The 19,707-nt window shown below is 45.4% G+C and overlaps 1 protein-coding gene across 1 annotated transcript in view; it reads left to right on the top strand.

Annotated features, from left to right (window-relative positions):
• ANLN (anillin, actin binding protein) overlaps positions 1-19,707 on the top strand; it is an 83,442-nt gene that overhangs the window by 34,803 nt on the left and 28,932 nt on the right. The window contains exons 9-12 of the mRNA XM_066585402.1: positions 14,697-14,810; positions 17,481-17,722; positions 17,810-17,958; positions 18,037-18,184. Of these exons, the coding sequence (XP_066441499.1) occupies positions 14,697-14,810; positions 17,481-17,722; positions 17,810-17,958; positions 18,037-18,184 (653 nt within the window). The remainder of the gene's footprint in view (positions 1-14,696; positions 14,811-17,480; positions 17,723-17,809; positions 17,959-18,036; positions 18,185-19,707) is intronic.

A 19,707-nucleotide genomic window follows, 5' to 3' on the forward strand; every position in this document is an offset into this window, starting at 1 on the left:
GTTCCCTCACTAGTCTGCGTGTTGCCATGTGTGATATGCCGGATTTACCCTCCAACGAGTCGAGGCCAGGATTCAGAACCAGGTTGAAGTCGCCTCCTAGAATTATAGTAGACCCATCTGCAAAGGACGCCAGAGCCCCCAGCATCCGGATCCCAAAGCGAACCTGCGCCTGCTTAGGGAAATAAACATTAGCAATTGTGAATATTATCTCCGTACCCAGCTGAAGTTTTACAAACAGATAGCGCCCCTCAGGGTCAGCCTCTGATGAGGAGTTTGTGTGGAAATTGTTTGTGTGGAAATTGTTTGTGTGGAAATTGTTTGTGTGGAAATTGTTTGTGTGGAAATTGTTTGTGTGGAAATTGTTTGTGTGGAAATTGTTTGTGTGGAAATTGTTTGTGTGGAAATTGTTTGTGTGGAAATTGTTTGTGTGGAAATTGTTTGTGTGGAAATTGTTTGTGTGGAAATTGTTTGTGTGGAAATTGTTTGTGTGGAAATTGTTTGTGTGGAAATTGTTTGTGTGGAAATTGTTTGTGTGGAAATTGTTTGTGTGGAAATTGTTTGTGTGGAAATTGTTTGTGTGGAAATTGTTTGTGTGGAAATTGTTTGTGTATGGCAATAGATCTGCCTCCCGCTTTTTTTTGCGGATGGGGTCTGTGAAACCAAGTTGTGTAGTGGTGGTGTCTACACCCGGGGATACTTCCGGCTTGAAAGTGTGTATCTTGAAATAATGCAATCAATATGCGTGTTTGTGTAGGTAATCTAATATCTGCCCCCTTTTTGCCGGTTTGTTTAGGCCCCTCACATTGAAGGTGCCAAATGTAAAGTTACCACATGGCAATCACTTGATGGCTATCTTTCTGGACAGACATGGGACAGGGAAAGAAAAATAGAAAGGAAAAAAAAAAAGATCAGAAATGAGAGAGAGGAGAAATTGTGAACAGCACAAAATGTCCGTAACATGGTGAATCTGAAACACTAGTGATTTGCCAGAGGCCGCACTCAATTGCGCGACTAGTCACCCAATAGGGAGAGTGAGAGCACATTAAGAGTCAAGCGCCCCACCACCGCTCCCACCCCATAAAATATCAAAAACTTGAACATATGACCTCAACGAGGTCTCCGATTAATAAACCTCAAACACCGACAACCCAGCAAAATTAAATAAACCTGAAGCAGTAGGCCCCTTCAGAACCAGGCCCCTAAGACAGGCAAGCAGGAACAAACTTTGCGCACCATGACAGGGTCAGTCTCCGCCTCCTCCCCTCCCCCGGCAAGTTGCGGGAGAAGGGGAGTCAGCCAGGGACAGACCCTGCCACTCCGTAAACGCAGGCATCAGGCAGATGTTTTGCTCCCAAAGACCCTCTTTACGGGGAACACGCACTGGTAATCCTTTAAGACATATAAGTCTCTATTCAAGTAGCGTGATCTCCTCCCCTCCGGCCCTCTCGTTGTCTCCTTGGTCGCGCTGTCTGCCACTGCTCTCGTGTGGTCTTCGTAAGCAAGCTAAGGGGCAGAGGCCATTCAGGGAATGCCATTATCGGCAGTTCAAATGTTCCCAGTGAACGGAAGATTGCAGATCTGCCATCCTTTTTGGCTGACCGTGAGAATGGAAATCCCCAGCGGTACTGGATTCCATGTTCTTTAAGTGCCAACAGGAGGGGCTGTGGAGCCCTTCTCAGTTGCAGTGTGTGGCGAGCCAAGTCCTGTAATATGATGATGGATTTACCCATGCATGTTAGGAGGTCCAGCTGGTCTCTAGCTTTGCGAAGTATAGCATCCTTAGCTCGAGGAAAAAAGTGGATCCTGCATATAACGTCTCTGGGGCGGTTTACGTCAGTTGCTAGGTGGTCTTTCCAGTAAATGCATAGAGAGAGCTTGTGCCCACGGTTCTAGCTAGTTCCCTTCAACTTTTTCAGGGAGGCCTCTAATACGTAGGTTATTTCTATTCTCCTAGGTCATCCAGGTGCATGGTAAGATTGGCAATCTGATCTGCCTGCGCTTGAATTGCTTGCCTATGTGATTTCAAAATGGCCGCTGTCTCCCCCTGCACCTCCTCCACCTGATGCAGCCTGTGACCAATTTGGTGTACCTCAGCATGGATAGACTCCAGAGCCTGCTTGTTAGAGGTTTCAAATTTAGTGAATAGGGCACTTGGCTCGTCCCTTGTAGGTATTTCCATAATATGGGTTTTCCCTCTGACGACATGACAGCATACACCTGGAGGTTGCTCACCTGCTGACCTGATGGGACAGGAAGAGGAAGAACATAAAAGGCACCTCCCCTCCACCAAACACCAGTGCTTTTCCTGTCCCTCCAGGATAGCAGCGGCAGAGCTCCAGCGATGCTGTCCCATGCCGGAGGTTCCAGGACTTACCGGTGAGCGGTGGCATCTCTTCTGGCAGCCCTGGTTGCCCCAGCGGGAAGTACCTCATCTGGGAGCTAACCGGGGACTGCGTGGGCCTGGGTCCAAGGACGGGCTTTCCGGCACCACTGCGGCTGTCAACCAGGCGGCGGCCGCCATCTCTGGGTCCCGGCTGTAGTGTGACGCCAGACGCTCCGCAGGAGGGCGTGGCCTCGAAGGAGCACAGAAAGGGGGCGTGGCTTGGCGCCAGATTGAAAATTTAAAGCCCCTGCACCAGGAGAAGTCGGCTGGTGTTTTTTCTTTTCACACTGGGAATCAATTCTAAGGACAGGAATGGATCCCACAAGCGCAGGATGTCGTCCAAAAGAGGACCCAGAGAATCTCCAAACTGTAAGTGGTCCTGTGGGCCAACCTACAGACACCTGCACTACACTTCCCTTACTAACAAAGCTCTCCCTTGTCATGTACGACAGGGATACTCAAAAACCTAGGTAGGCTAGGAGGAGAAGTAAAAAGCGTCCAGTATGCTTAGCAAAACTTGACGACTCCTATTCTAAAACATTATGCACTTCCTGCTCAGCGAAAATTCTGCAGGAAGAAAAATCTTCCCCCATGTCCGAAATCCAGTCGGTTGTCCGTGAAGAAACAGTCCTACCTCTCGGACCTCCAACCAGGGCCCTTAGGGGCCACAAGAAGGTCTGCTCCGGCAGTGTTAGAGTCCGACTCTGACATGGCGGAAGAATTCGATCTTGGGGAAGTGTCGCAGGGGGAGAAAAAATCTCATTTTCGAAAAAACGCTAACAGAGAAACCTTGCACTATGCAGGACGTCATGTTGCGAGTCTGCTTCCACAACATAAATCTACATTCCCTGTAAACGCCACACTTAAACAATTAATCCTTAATGATTGGAATTGTGTGGATCAAGCTCTGTTAATTTCTAAAGAATTTTCGGAGCGTCCTTTATTTGCAGACAATGAAGTGGCTATCCCTGAGGAGACGCCAAATGTTGACACAGCTATCTCTATGGTGTCTAAAAGAACTGGGTACCATCGGAGGATACGTCCCACTTAAAAGACTCCATGGACAACAAAGTAGACATGACCATGCGTAAGGCTTGGTCCATGTCCAGTCTCATTATAAAGCTAATATTGCGGTGGCTCGTTCTATGGCGGTTTGACTGGGTCAGCTTCTACGGTCCGCTTTGGAGCCCGCGGGGCGGCTAGTCATCAGACTCTGCAAAAAGCGCCTTCATTCCATGTCCCTCGTCTACAACGTACGTGGGGAGAGGAAAGACCGGAGGAAGGGGTAAGGCTCTTACGGTTGTCCCTCAACCTGCATCTTCATGCCCGGTGAGCAGAAGATTAGTTCATTTGTGCACTAGTTGGAGAAACATGGCTACTGACGGTGCCTACCACACGCTGGGAAACGATCCTAAGGACAGGAATCGATCCCACAAGTGCAGGCCTGGTGGCGGAGGGGTACAAGATTTAAGATAGAATCCCGCCCTCCAAATAGATTCATTTTAACCTCGGGGGACTGTGTGGGCCTGGGTCCAAGTACGGGCTTCCGATTCCACCGCGGCAGTCATCCAGGCACCAACCCTAGAGCAGGCTCTACTTAAGGGTGAACAGATCATACTGGATCTCGGTGCAGTTATCCCCATCCCTAAGAGGGAATGGGGGGGGGAAGGGTTTTACTCCCCTCTTTCTGGCTCCCAACCAGATGGCTCCCACTGATGGAGACTATCAGAACCCCAACCCCCCTGATTGGTAGGGATAACGTTATGGCTACGATTGACGTAAAGGATGAGTATTATCACATCCCCAATTATGTCAACTCACAAAAAGTTCCTAAATTTGTGCTGAGAATGGCGCCTTCCCTTTGCAATCTCCTCTGCTCCACGGATCTTTTCCAAAGGGGTGATTGAAATGGTAGCCTTTCTGCACAATCGCGGGATTATCATCGTCCCCCATCTGAAAGGGGGCATAGCTCAGTAGATGGTTCCCTGCTGGTGGCAGATCCCCTCACTATTCTGAGATCACACTGGGGGTCCATGCGTCAGCTATCTAAGGGTCTGAGCTGGATCACTAATGATTTGAAATCCAACATGGATCCGGACACCAGGAAAAAATTCCTGGGAGTCATTTTGGATTTTTGTCTCCAATGTCCGTCCCTTCCTCCTCTAAGGAAACGGCTCATTCTAGAGAATGTTCTGCTCTATATAAAAAATCTACAGTTTCAATAAGAGGCGATGCGGATCCTGGGGCTAATGACTTCATGTATTGGAGTGGTTCCCTGGGCCCAGTTCCACAGCTGTGATCTCCAGACACTTATCCTTCAGAATGGGGACAAGTCAGTCCTCACTTGACAGGACAATCCCTATTTCCACTAGGGCTAGATCCTCACTCCGCTGGCAGTTGTCCTCAGACAACCTTTCAATGGGGACCCTGCGATATCGGATGCCAGAGGGTGAGGGGTCACCTTTTGAAGGTGGCCATATACAGGGTATATAGGACCCTCATGAGAGATCCAGGTTATCGAACGTAATGAGGTTTGGGAAACCCGACGTAGCCTGCAAACCGTTTAGGGATGAAGCATGTGTGGATCTTCTCCGATAACATGATGGCAGTGCCACTCATTCGCCACCAGGGTACCACCAGGAATCCTCTACTTCAGCATTTGGCGGGGAGGATCCTTCAATGGGCGGAACTCACAACTACGTCACTGTCGGCCTTCCATATAAAAGGAGCAGAGAATTCAGCCGCGGGCTTTCTAAGCAGGAAGAAAGTGGACGCAGGAGAGTGGGGACTCCATCCCGAAGTGTTTAGCCTACTCGGGACAAATAGGGGGTACCCGAAATAGTTTTGTTTGCGTGAAGTGCAAATACCAAGCGCCGTCTTCCCTTTTTCCGAGACTCGGAGAAACAAGCCTTATGCACGGGCGCCCCCTCTCACCCCTGGGTTTGGGACTTAGCTTACGCTTTTTCCCCTTTACCCCTGGTTCCGCTCCTCCTAAGAAAATTACTGCGTCCAAGGCTGTCAGTAACTTTAGTAGCGCCTTATTGGCCCAAAAGACCTTGGTTTCCTCTCCTGAGATCTGTCAGTGGGAGAGCCTCTCCATCTTCCGCCAAGACTGGACCTATTGCTGCAGGGCCCTCTCCTCTACCCGGAGGTTCCCAAGTTCAGGCTTACAGCCTGGATCTTGAACGGGTAAATTTCTTAGAAAAGGGTCTATCTAACAGGGTTTCCACTAATTGCGAGAGCCTTATGCCCTCGACGGAAAAGATTTATTCTAAAGTCGGGAAAAAATTCTCAGAATGGATGGGTCAGGACATCCAATCAGACATTCGTAAAAATTTTAAATTTCGTCCAGGCAGGCCCGGATAAATGGTTGAGTCCAAATTCCCTCAAAGCCCAAGTAGTGGCTTTGAGGGCATTCTTTGATCTCGCGCTTGCTGAGCACAAGGGGATCAGGAAATTTCCTAGAAGGGCGAGTAGACTGCATCCATTTTTATGGCTTACGGCGCCCCCCCCTGGGATCTGACTATAGTCCTTCAGGCCTTCTGCGATCCCCGTTTGAACCTGAGACCTATCCATCGCCTTGCTGATGTACAAGGTAGCCCAACCTTGTGGCAGTTATGTCTGCTATGTGCGTGGGTGACATCCAGGCCCTTTCGCAAAGGGCCCCATATATGACTATGCACCCCGATCGTATTCTCCTTAGACCCTTCCCTCCAACCCAAAGTCTTGTCAGACTTCCACGGAGGCCAGCCAATAGCCATTCCAACCTTTGTCTAAATTTTAAAAACGAAAAGGAGCAGAGGCTCCATAATCTTGACGTTAAAACAGCTGTACTATCGTACCTTGAGGCAACGGAAAGTTGCAGAAAGACTGACAAACTTTCGTTCAATTTCAGGGGCAGGCCAAAGGGAAGGCCACTTCTAGAGATTCAATAGCCAGGTGGCTCAGAAGAGCCATCCAGGAGGCTTACAAGGCCAAGGGCATTCCTCCCCCAGAAGGTTTGAAAGCCCACTCTACTTGGGCGGTGGCATTTTCCTGGGCAGAAAGAGCGCACGCCTCAATCAAAGAGATTTGTAACGTAGCCACGTGGACTTCTGGCCATACATTTATTAAACCTTATAGGCTGGACATTAAAATCTAGTGAGGATGCAACCTTCGGTAGGAAGGTGCTTCAAGCAGTAATCCCTCCCTAAAAAAGCCCATGCCAGTTATTTGGTATTCCTCCAGGTGTATGCTGTCATGATGTCGGAGGGAAAACGGGAATTTTTCTTACCGATAATTCCCTTTCTTGAAGACATCATGACAGCATACGGCCCCCCCCCCCCTACCAACACGGTTACCCTTGTTTGTCTAACACATGAGGTAATGTGTATGCTTATGATTTCTTTGTCTAAGATGTGTGTTGCCAATAAAAACACACCTTCTGGTTAAGTATACTGTCACTGTGGTTATTTGGAACGCACTGGTGTTTGGTGGAGGGGAGGTGCCTTTTATGTTCTGCCTCTTCCTGTCCCATCAGGTCAGCAGGTGAGCAACCTCCAGGTGTATGCTGTCATGATGCCTTCAAGAAAGGGAATTATCGGTAAGAAAAATTCCCGTTTTCCAGGCTTCCTTCCCTGCATCATGTGGGGACATAGCTGGCAGCACCCTCCTTGCTCTCTTAGGCTGGGTTTCCACGGGGCGGATTCCCGACGGAAATCCTGCGGTTTGGCCGCAGCGAAAAACCGCGAGATTTCCGCCGGGAGAACTGCTGCTTCAAAACTCACGGCGGTTTTGAAGCGGGCCGGCCGCTTGCTCTTCACTGTGGCCGGCGCTCCCATAGAGGAGAGCGCGGCCGCAGCGGAAAAAAAAGACATGCTGCGGTCGGCAAATCCGCGCCGCAGCAGCGGCTTCTGTCGGCTTAGCCGTTGCGGATTTGCCATCCCGTGTGGCTGGCTAATCCCGGGATTAGCGGCCGCATGCGGATTTGCTGCGGCAAAATTCCGCACGAAATTTCAGCGGCAATTACGCCCCGTGTGAACCCAGCCTTAAGGGTCGCTTCAGGATAGTCTGAGGGAGATTGTGACATTTCCCAAGAGGGACTACTCCTCTCCGGTGTTTGTCCGTGTTGTTCAATTGGGAGGGGGGGATGAGGAAGACTGGTGTGCAGCATGGCTGCTGAGCATGAGTCTTTTAGGAAGTCAAGGAAATTACAAAGGCCAGAAAGTGTTTAGTAGAAATTTGGCTAGATAGATTATTTTCACAATTAGGTCTGTTTATTTTATTCGTCTGTTGAGATTCATGCTCCTTCAAGATTTGGAGCTCACTACCAGGGCAGAGAGCTTTTGCATCTGGTGATCAAATCTGCACGGCTGCTACTTGAAGCTCTCGGGATACTTTTTAAAAATCTTTTTAGAATTAGACCCCATTTACACTGACTGATGATCGCTCAAAAGTCGCTCAAACGACCGTTTTGAGCAATCATCTTTGCATGCCTTAGGCTAGGTTCACATAGGGTGGATTTGCCACGGCAAATCCACCTGCGATCGCTAATCCAGGTGTTAGCTAGCCATGTGGACGAGATTTCTCAGAAATCTCGTCCACGCAGGACGGCTAATCCATCGCAGCAAAGCAGGCGTTTCGGCGCGGATTCACCGGCCGCAGCATCTTACCCCTTTTTTTCCCGTTGCGGCCGCGCTCTTTCCTATGTCAACCCTGGCCGCAACGGAAAAGCATGCGGCCAAGCCACTCCAAACCTGCGAGTTTTGGAGCAGTGCTTTCCCGGTGGAAATCTCAGTTTTTCGCCGCAGCCAGACACTGATATTTCCGCCGAAAATTCGCCCTGACTTATAGTAGCGAAGTAGTTACTACACAGTTATGCAGGCGGAGCGGGACACAGCCATGGCTGCTTATAGTATACAGCTGTTTTGGATAAACAAACAGCTGTATTGTTTTGCACACTTACAGCCCGTGCCCCGCTGTGAATTCACAGCAGGGCACAGAGAATCTTATCAAAGCAGCCGGCTTTAATAACATCCGGCTGTGCTGATAAAAGCTGATCGCTCAATTTCAAGAAAACTTGAAGTGAGCGATCAACGACTCGTGCACAAAAACTGCACGATGTCAGTGCATTTAGACACAACGAGAATTGCTCAGAAGACTGCTTTGAGCAATTTTTTTTTTTTAATATAAATCCTCTTTTATTCAAAATTTTTGCATAACAAATACCACATTTTACATAAGAATGCCAACAAAGGTAAATTAATCGCTCCTAGATTCTCCAAGTTGGCACTCCGTGGCGGAATAATACAAATAAACAAATCCCACTTAGAGACCTAGAAAATCCGTCTTGGGCCTTAATTGAGGCACCGCAAAATAGAAAATCATCAGAACCACTTATCTTATAACAATAAAATAAGAAAAAAAAATCAGGGTATGGTAAAAGGGATGGTAAAGGGAAGAAAGGTGGTAAGGGAGGGGAAAAAGGAGGGCTAGCTCTTATAGCCTACTACACATCACTCTGTTACAATGCAAGGTAAACTTACTGTCATTCTCCATTCAATGTTTGAGCAGTCACTTGTATTTTACTGGATCCTTCCTCAACACTCTTCAGAGGTCCCAGATGTGTAAGAACTTATGTGTTCCTCTAGCCCAGCTAGTGAGCTCTTCCAGGTTGTACGTAAGGTTAACCCTTTCTATCCATTGATCTAAAGTAGGAGGAAATTTTTGCAGCCAAAGGCGCTGTATGAGGACCTTATTCGCATCTAATAAGAAAGCCACCAACCTATGTTTTAGTGGGCGGAAAAGTGTAGATGGCCTCCATAGAAACACCATTTCAGGAGTAATTTTCAGATTGTGTGAAGACAATTTTCGCAGCACTGCTTTGACTTCCTGCCAGAATTGAACCACCAACGGACACACCCGCCAAATATCGATATGAGCCGAAGGCCACCATTGCATCTGTTGTGAGAGGCAAGCTTATAGTCAAACAACCACTTGGGTGTCCTATACCACCTCACCAGTAGCTTATAGTGACTTTCTTGAGCTATTTATACAAGGGGAGTGTCCGAATGCGGTACTCAGAAAGCGAGATATGAAGATCCTTCTCCCATGAGATAAGAAAGGCTGGCTTAGAATTGCTTGGGGGAGTAACGAAATTTTTCCTGAGAAATGCAGTTTTCCTAACACTCGGATCCTTTTTACCTAGAGTTCTCTGAAAGGGAGTTAGGGGTCTAGAAAATTCCCCAAAACCCTAGCAATATGCGTCTTATGCAAAAAGGAGAAAGTTTGATTTGGAAGGAGAACACTGATAATATCCTCTGGGTTCAAATGTGCTAAGGCGTGTAAGTCTCTAATCTGCAACTTTCCTAACTTCATCCAAAGGTTGGTAGTGCCAGGGTCCCCTTGCAATCCTAGGAATTTAGGTAAAACCCGTAAAGGAGAGGTTGGAGATGGACTAGGAGCTAGGGCGTGTCTCAAATTGTCCCAGGGTCCACGAAGCAGGGGAGGTTAACATTTTTTGCTCTATTTGTTTAGCCAGGAACCACAGATCTTCCAAGAGGGTTGGAGATGGGCTTTCAAAGCAAGGAGTTGCAGGAGACAATTTCTAACCAGAACAGCTAATTCCATCCAATAATTTAGATGGGAGGCTCTGTAGAAATCGTGGACGCACCGCAGACCAATACCCCCCTCTGAGTCTTTTCGTCATAAGAGAGAAATCCATCCTCGGTCTCCTACCTCCACACATAACCTGTGAATATCCATCAGAGGCTTTTGAAAAAGGAATAGGGCAGGTGGATCGGCAACATGCGACTCATATAGAATTATTGGGAAAATATATATGTTTAATATAATTTTTTTGCCAAACCAAGGAATGAGTGGGAGGTCGAATGAGTTTAGTAAATTCTTGATCTTCGCCAAGATGGGATGGAAATTAACCAAATAAAATAGTCTAACCATTTTGTTAATTTAACCCCCAAATACCCTATTGATGTTTCTGACCACGCAAATGGAGTGTTAGTTTTTAGAATTTTACAACAGTCTGCGGGTATAGAGATGTTTCTTTGAGCGATTTTTGTTGTCTAAATGGGCCATTAGACTGGATCTCCAATCTGCTAAAGGATCTTCCTTTCAAGGGATAATTAATCCTTAACTCCTTAGTGACGGCCCTATCGTAAAACTACGTCCTGCTGTTGCAGGACGTGTATGGAGGGAGGTAGCGGCGCTATCTCCCTCCATACAGCGCGGGCATCAGCTGTTTATTACAGCTGACATCCGCGGGCAATAGCTGCGCTCGGCTGATCGCGGCTATTAACCCTTTAAATGCCGCTGTCAATTCTGACAGCAGCATTTAAATCCCCCGAACGCTATTCGGCGGTCCCGCACAGCCCCCCCGCGGTGAGATCGGGGGAGCCGTGCAGGTGTCATGGCAGCCGGGGGCCTAATGAATGGCCCCAGGGCTGCCTTAGCAGACTGCCTATCAAGCTATCCACACAGGGTGGCTTGAAAGACTGCCTGTAAAAAAGCAGTATGACGTAATGCTGTAGCATTACGTCATACTGCAGGAGCGATCAAAGCATCGCATGGTAAAGTCCCCCAGGGGGACTTCAAAGTAATGTAAAAAAAATCTAAAGTTTTTTTTTTTAATTGTTAAAAAAAAAAAAGTTATTAAAGTTTAAATCACCCCCCTTTTGCCATATCCATTATTAAAAAATCAAAATCATAAAATAAAAATATGTATTTGATATTGCCGCGTCCGTAAAAGTCCGATCTATCAAAGTAGTGCATCATTTTTCCCGCACGGTGAATGTCGTCTGAAAAAAATAAATAAAGAACGCCAGAAATGCACTTTTTTAGTTACCCTGTCTCCCAGAAAAAGCGCAATAAAAAGCGATCAAAAAGTCGTATGTATTCCAAATTTGATACTATCGGAAACTTCAGGACATCCCGCAAAAAATGAGTCCTTGCTCAACTACGTCGACAGAAAAATAAAAAAGGTATTGCGCGCACAAAATGACCGCAGAAAATAATTGAAAAAAATTAAATGTTAAAAAATAAATAAATAAAAGTACTACAGCAAAAAAAAATACTATACAAGTTTGGTATTGTAGTAATCGTACTGACCCATAGAATAAAAATATCAGGTCGTTTTTGTTGCAATTTGTGCGCCGTAGAAACAGGACGCACCGAAAGATGGTGGGATGTCGTTTTTTTCCATTTCTCTCCGCTAAGAATTTTTTTAACGTTTTTCAGTACATTATATGGTACAATAAATACTGCCATTGAAAAATACAACTCATCCCGCAAAAAACAAGCCCACATACAGCGACATCGATGGATAAATTAAGGAGCTACGATTTTTTAAAAGGGAGTAGGAAAAAACAAAAATAGAAAAAAGCAAAAAAGCTCCGTCACTAAGGGGTTAATTAGCCCCTCTTTAGACTGCTTTCATACAGCCGAGAACATTGAGATTTGTGCGTTGCGAGACACACACATCTTGCACAAATATGAACCCTATTCTTTTAAAGGGAATAATATATATATATATGAGCGCTTTTTTTTTTTCCCCCTCACTCTCCCCTCACACTGCTTCATGGTGCAGGAAAAACAATCGAGCCATGCCAAATCGCTGGGCGTTCCCTCGGACCACCTCCCTAATTGTTTTTAACTGGGACGGCAAAAACGTTGCACAGCATGCAAGGCGCACATGAGTGCGATGTGAGGTTTCCCCGTGAAAACATTTTTGGCGCCGGGGGATCTCTACTTCCCTGAAGTGATGCTCGATGTTAAAGGGGTTGTCCGGCCAGAAACATTGCATGCCATTACTTCTGTTTGCCCATTTTGCCCAATTCTTGTTGTAACCGGGGACGACGGAGGAGCACCCCGGGGGGGGGGGGGCACCCCTTCAGGTAAGTCCAAAACTTCTGTTTGCTTCATTTTCCATGCACAATGTATATTACAAAGTGCATGGAAATAGGCAAACAGAAGTAATGGCATGCAATGTTTCTGGCCGGACAACCCCTTTAACATTAAAACGCCTCACATCCGCAGGGACAATGCACGTTGGCGAGTGAGATGTCCGGTTGCCATTGCGCCCATGTGAAGTTTGCTTTAGGATTATATTATCTAGTTTATTCTCAGGTTCTGTCATGGATGTAAGGGAAACAGGAGATTACTTAAAGGGGTTGTCTCGCGAAAGCAAGTGGGGTTCAGCACTTCTGTATGGCCATATTAATGCACTTTGTAATATACATCGTGCACTAAATATGAGCCATACAGAAGTTATTCACTTACCTTCGCTGCGCTGGCGTCCTCGTCTCCATGGCTCCGTCTAACTTCAGCGTCTAATCGCCCGATTAGACGCGCTTGCGCAGAAGGGTCTTCTGCCTTCGGGTCTGCCCGGCAGCAGCGGCGTTCTGGCTCCGCCCCCTTCTACACGGCATCACGTGTGCCGATTCCAGCCTCCTGATTGGCTGAAATCGGCACACGTAACGGGGCGGAGCTACGCGATGCCGCGTAGAAGGGGGCGGAGCCAGAACGCCGCTGCTGCCGAACCGAAGGCAGAAGACCCTTCTGCGCAAGCGCGTCTAATCGGGCGATTAGACGCTGAAGTTAGGCGGAGCCATGGAGACAGGGACGCCAGCGCAGGGAAGGTAAGTGAATAACTTCTGTATGGCTCATATTTAATGCACGATGTATATTACAAAGTGCATTAATATGGCCATACAGAAGTGCTTAACCCCACTTGCTTTCGCGAGACAACCCCTTTAATGGTAATCAGTTCTCCATGAGACAGCAGCTCAATATTTACTCATATGGTTAGTTTTAAGTGCAGATTAAAAAAAAAATATTCAAATTAAAAAAGGAAAAAAGTAAATAAAGCTATAGATAAGGTTAGGATTACAGTCCCATGGACTTGTGGATCTTGCTACAAACTGAGTATATGGAGGGTGTTCTCACTTTTAAAGCCATCTGGGAGGTTCCGGTCTGGATGGCAGGCATAGGTGCTGCCATGGTCTCATGGAAAACGGACAACCTGTAAATCTCACGGTTCTCATCTGTTTCTGGTACCATTCTACATACTTGCTAACATTGTCTGCCCCCACATCCCAGTTTATATTTACCTTTTTTTTTTTTTTTTTTTTTCTCTCTACAAACTTTTTCCCTATATCGGGCATTGAAAATATGCTGCTTGTGTTCTGTAATTTTTAACTGCTTCAAGACCAGAGATTTTTTTGTTTGTCGGTCATTGGAGGACGCAACAAAGAACATGGGTATAGCTTCTCAAATTAGGTGGATGCTAAGCAAAAAAGTTAGCTCCTCCCACCAGCCGTACTCGTCCTGCAGTCAGTAAGCTGTAACCGTTGTATTCTAGAGCCTGTTGGAAGCAGAGCGCTTGATCGACAGGTCTCTGTTGCCTTGGACTGGAAATGCAGAGCGACAAGATCTCCCTGTCACCCCACTAAGGAAAGGCATCATCCTTAGAATTGGTCATACTTAAATTTTGCTGTAGGTGTTCAGACATGTGAAGTTTGGCGCTAAAGCCCCATTTACACGCCAAGATCACAGAAAAATCAAATGATAGGGAAAATGACAGTTTGAGCATTCATTTTGCATAAGCTAATTGGCACTAATGCCATTAGCAGCTTATTAGCTTCATTTGCATGTAAATGAGCCTCCATTAACTATATGCAGAGAACAGCAGGTGGTCAGTTTACTGCATACAGCCCCTCTGGGCCCCCTGTCGACGGGCGTTGAGGTATCCCGCGGCAGATCTTCGCCGCGGTAGCCTGTGCCCAGGACCAGGATCCGGCAGGCTGACCAGCGGAGATTCGTCTGACAGGCTGACCGTAGAGAATCGCGGCAATTCGCAGCATGCTGCGAATTGCCGGCTGCCAGCGCAGAATCGCAATGATTCTCTGTTCCTGGACACGGGGTCGGCGCTTTCCATAGCAACGCTATGGAAAGCTTCAGACGGCGTGAAATCGCGCCCGTGGACAGGGGGCCTTATTCTGCCATGGGACTGCATCTGAATACAGTGTTATCAGTGCTCCTGTGGAGAATCACAGCTTGCAGTCCCTGCTATCAGCTCTTTTCCAAGGATGGCTTTTAAAGTCAACAAAAAATCATTGTTCGTACGAAAAGCAAACAATTATAGCATTTACACGCAATGATTATCACTCAAAAGCCATAATTTGAGCGATAATTGTTGCATGTAAATGGGGCTTTAATCAGCTGGAAATGTGTTTTTCTGCTTCTTTCATGGATAAAATGTGGAATAGAAGAAAAAAATGTGCTTACCAGTTTGTTTTTAATTTATTGTAACATAATTTAGGTTCAGTGCAACAAAAAATGGCAGAACGTCTCCACAGTCCTGGGAAAACTATACAGCCGCCTACTGTGTCCCTAGAGAAACCACAGCCAGGAGGGCAAGTCAATGGAGCTGCAGGTTGGTTTTGTTCGTTCATGTGTTAAAGGGGTTGTCTGAGTTATGTAAAGGACATCTCAATGGTTCCCCCGTGGTGTAAAATAACAAAGCAGCTGATACTCGTCTCCTGCTTTTGGCTCCAGGTCTCCCTGCTGACATTTTACAGGCTACAGTCAGCCTCAGCAGTCTCCAAGCAAGCTGCTGCAGCCAATGACCGCACTCGGTGATGATCGCTGAGTGCACTTATTGGCTGCATCAGCAGGTTTATGAGACTTCACAGGTTGACTACAGTCTGTAAACAAGTATCGAAGACCTGAAGCCACCGGAACGAGCAAGGACAGGCGGGTATCAGCTTTTTTTATTTTACACCACAGGGGGCACGTAGAGAAGTCCCTTACATAACGTAAAACAGCTTCTTTTAATGCTTTCTTATAACGGTGCATTAGGGTGAACTGAAATCTGACAAATGCCTTTATATAATGGAAGAATAATGTTCTCGTCCCTATACTTCTTTTAATGCATCCAAAGTCTTAGCTTTTGCAGCAGCTGACTGGCATTGGTTGCTCCAATTAAAGCTTCAATCCACTAGTACCCCCAGGTCGTCTTCCATCTCACTTTTCCCTAGCAGTACCCCATTAAGTGTATATTCGTGACATCTGTTTCTCCTGCCCATGTTCATAACCTTACATTTATCCACATTGAACGTCATTTGCCAATTTTTCTGCCCAAGCTCCGAGCTTATCTAGGTCCTTTTGTAGCCGCACATTTTCCTCCATTGTATTAATTGTCTTATATAATTTTGTATCTGCAAATATTGATATTTTACTGTGCATCCCCTCTATCAGGTCGTTGATAAACATATTAAACAGAATAGGGCCCAATACTGAGCCCTGTGGCACCCCACTAGCAACAGTGGCCCAATCAGAGTACAAACCAATTATTACCACCCTCTGCTTTCTATCTCTGAGCCAGTTCCTTATCCAAATACACACGTTTTCACCCAGTCCGAGCTGTCTCATTTTATGTATCAACCCATAATGTGGCACGGTGTCAAATGCTTTAGAGAAATCTAGATATACGAGATCAATAGACTCTCCCAGGTCCAGCCTAGAACTTACTTCATTATAGAAACTGATCATATTGGTCTGACATGATCGACCCCTCATGAACCCATGCTGGTGAGAAGTTATTCCATTGTTCTCCTTGAGGTATTCTAGGATGGCATCTCTCAGAAACCCCTCGAATATTTTTCCAGTTATTGAAGTCAGACTTACCGGTCTGTAGTTATAGGCTCTCTTTTGGACTCCTTTTTGTAAATTGGAGCCACATGGCAATGCGCCAATCCAATGGTACAACCCCGATCTTGATAGTGTCCATAAATATAAGAAATGGCGGTCTAGCTATCACATCACTTAGTTCCCTTAGAACCCTTAGGTGTATTCCATCTGGGCTCGGCGACTTATCAAATTTTTTTTTTTCTTAATCCTCTTTAACCGGCTTTGCACTTCCTCCTGTGTGAGGTATGCAATATGTAGCGAGGGTTTCGTTTTATTCTCCTGCACCTTGTGTGACATTTCCTTTTCGTTTGTGAATACACTTGAAAAAAAAACATTTAATATATTTGCCTTCTCTTCTGCCCACCGTCTTCTATGATTTCTCCTGCATGATTTGTTAAAGGGCCAGTACTCTCAGTGCAAATCCTTTTGCTGTTGATATAATTGAAGAATAGTTTAGGGTTGTTTTTGCTCTCTTTGGCGATCAGTCTTTCTGCCTTCTCCTTGGCAATTTTAATCTTTTCTTTACATATTTTGTTTTTTTCCCGGTATGATTTTATAGCTTCTTTGCTGCCTTCTTGTTTTAGTAGTTTAAACGCTTTCTCTTTTTTGTTTATTGCCCCCCCTTACAGTCTTTTCGAACCACAGTGGTTTCCTTCTACTTGTGGTTCTTTTATTTTTAAAGGGTATGAACTGCTCATATGAGGTAATTAAGATGTTTTTAAACTTTTCCCATTTGTCTGTACTGATATTTTAAAGGATGTTGTCCCAATTAATGTTAGATAGTTCTGAGCTGCTCAAATTTTGCTTTACTCAGGTTTAGTTTTTTTGTTGTTCCCTAGTAAGGTTACTTATTGAATGACAGCTGGAAATTAATTATATTGTGGTTACTATTTCCCAAGTGCCCCTCAACCTGCACCCCCATTATTCGGTCCGGTTTGTTAGTACTAAGTCCAGAGTGACCCTCTCTCTAGTTGTAATTATTGTAATTCATGCTTCAGACATTGTGTTCTTACTATAGAATATCCTGAAAACATGACCTGTGGGGGTCGCTGAGGACTGGTTAAAGGAACATTTTAGTTACAGCATTGTTAAAGTCTTGCTGGAGAAAAGCTCTTAACGAAAACGTCTCCAATGTCAACATTGATTCATACTGTAACTTGGATTGCAGGCATTTAATATGTTCAGTTGAACACATGAAATGCCTGCAATCCAAATTATGCATTAATGTTTAAAATGGAGAAGTTTTTATAATAGGGGCACTTTCAACAGTAGCAAATGATTGTGTAGTAAATTAGAATCTGGGAAAAAGGCAATAACGTTGCAAGCTACAGTGGCTGCAAAAGATTGATGTGCTTTCAACAACCGAGCATTTAAAAGTATTATATAGTTAATTTGATTGTCTCTTCCTATGCAGTTGAGGTCGCAGATGAGGTTGAATTGAGTGTGGATGAAGATATCGATGAGAGAAACAGTTCAGAAGTGATCACAAGCATATTTAGTGATGCTCTTGAAGATGAGGGTGACGAAAACTTTGAGGAAAACGTCTGTGCTGAGAAAAGTGATGGGGGAAGGGAAGAGGACTATGAAGATGGAGAAGATGCTCTCAACATTTCCTCCATGTCTTTGCTCACTCCTTTAGGCGTTGGAAGTCCAGAAGTATGCTTAGAAGTAGCAGATAACTTTTCTTCCTGACATTTTATGCATCGCCTCTTTTAAATTCACTACTTTTTATTTATTAAATAGGCTCTGCTGTCAAAATCCAGGATAGAAGCCAACGCTAGTCATGTTTGTGACAGCTCAAAATCACTAAAATACAAAACTGCCAGAGAAGCTGTTGCAGAATCCCAGGAGAGAATTTTGTCTGAAGAAGAAAATCCAAATCTTCTTTATAGGTAGGAATTTTAAAAATCCCTGTTACATCTGACCATTATAGTTTATGCTCTATGCAAAATTTTGATGTTTCCATTCAGCATTGATGCGTACAGATCACAAAGATTTAAAGAGTCTGATCGCCCTCCGGTGGCTCAGAAAATTGTCCGTAAAGAAGATGTGTCTTCTCGAGTTGAGGATAAGAGGCATGCATCTCCACGAGCTCCTAACATCAAACAAAAAATGAAGGTATTGTTCCTTGTCTCTGTACATTTTATTAGGTAAATGCTGTGCTATCAACAACCCAAATACTCTTCAGCTTGCTTTTCTGGTTTGTATTGAGTAAAGAGATTTATGTATGGTCTCAACTGCTTTCAATGGTCAGAATAGAATAACATGCTTCATTGTTTTCAGGAAAATCTTTTAGCTGAGCCACTAAAGGCCCTTCTACATGCAATGATTGCTCAAAATTCGTTCAAACGGCCAAAAATGAGCGATAATTGTTACATGTAAACGCAGGCATCGTGCTATTTAGTTTGAACAATGGGTTTCAGTCCACACAATCCATCGTTCAGCCACTGAAAGACTGAACAAATACGTTCCATTTAAATGAATTTTGTTCATCTTTCAAAAGACTGCATGATAACGGTGTAAAAATTGTTTCCTTTGCATGCATAATCAGTACACTGTGCACTCTGCCTTGAGGAGAACAAGGGAAAAGGTGATTTAAAGGTCATTTAACATGCAAATGAAGATGTTTAAAGCCATTAACACTTTATGCAAATACATCGCAAAATCTTTCAGGCTGTTTGAAAGCTTATCTTTGCATGTGGACCTTAAATTGTGCAGACACGTTATCTGATCATGCTGAAAATGCATGCTTGTTGTAATTATGTCCACTGTAAAGGTCTATTTGCACAGGACAAATGTCGGGCAAACTATGCCCGACATTCATCCCTGTGTTTCCTTGCTCCCATGCTCCTGCATGGAAGCTAGCACAGCTGGCTCGCCCACGAAGCGGCCAGCAGGGGAAGTGGGGCAATGCAGGAGATTTCTCTCCTCTCGCTCCCCCACCCCATCCCATTGAGATAACACAGCAGCCATTCACTGCTTAACGGCCGCTGTTTAAACTGAACAATGAGCTCATCGCCGATCTTTTATGCTGCATAAACGATGAGCTCATCGTTCAGTTTGCCAGCGGCCTTCCTTTCAATCATCCTGGCTTTTCTATGTATTCTGCTTGCTAGTTCTGAGCGATTCCGTTGCTCATAGACAGTATTCATTGACTTCCATTGACTTTAATGGAGGCTGACCGCATGGAATCTGTGCTAAAATAGAGCATATTTTGATTTTTCTTCCGCTCACGCAATACACAGTTCGTAACCACGAGTGTGAAGGAAAAATTAGACAATACCCGCATGTCCTTCAATGCCCGCAATTAATATCCATTCATGTGAGATTTCAGGCCGATTGCATGAGGGTAAAAGAAAACCAGTCTGTGAAGCTAACTTTGGCGATGTTACACGAAGGAACACTGTACTGCATCTTTTTGTGTGACAGGATAATTAAGGAGTGATTGGTGCTTCCAAGACGCCGTTGAGAGCCACTTGGTCAAACGGCTAAAGGCCCTTTCAGACGGGACGAATGTTGGGCAAACTATGCCCGACACTCGTCCCAGCACATACTAGCTCATCGTGTGCGCTGCATAAATGATGCTGATTGCTCATCGTTCAGTGTAAATGGCGGACGTTAAGTACTGAATGGCCGCTAAG

Source organism: Eleutherodactylus coqui, chromosome 12, assembly GCF_035609145.1.
Source record: "Eleutherodactylus coqui strain aEleCoq1 chromosome 12, aEleCoq1.hap1, whole genome shotgun sequence".
Classification (NCBI taxonomy): domain Eukaryota; kingdom Metazoa; phylum Chordata; class Amphibia; order Anura; family Eleutherodactylidae; genus Eleutherodactylus; species Eleutherodactylus coqui.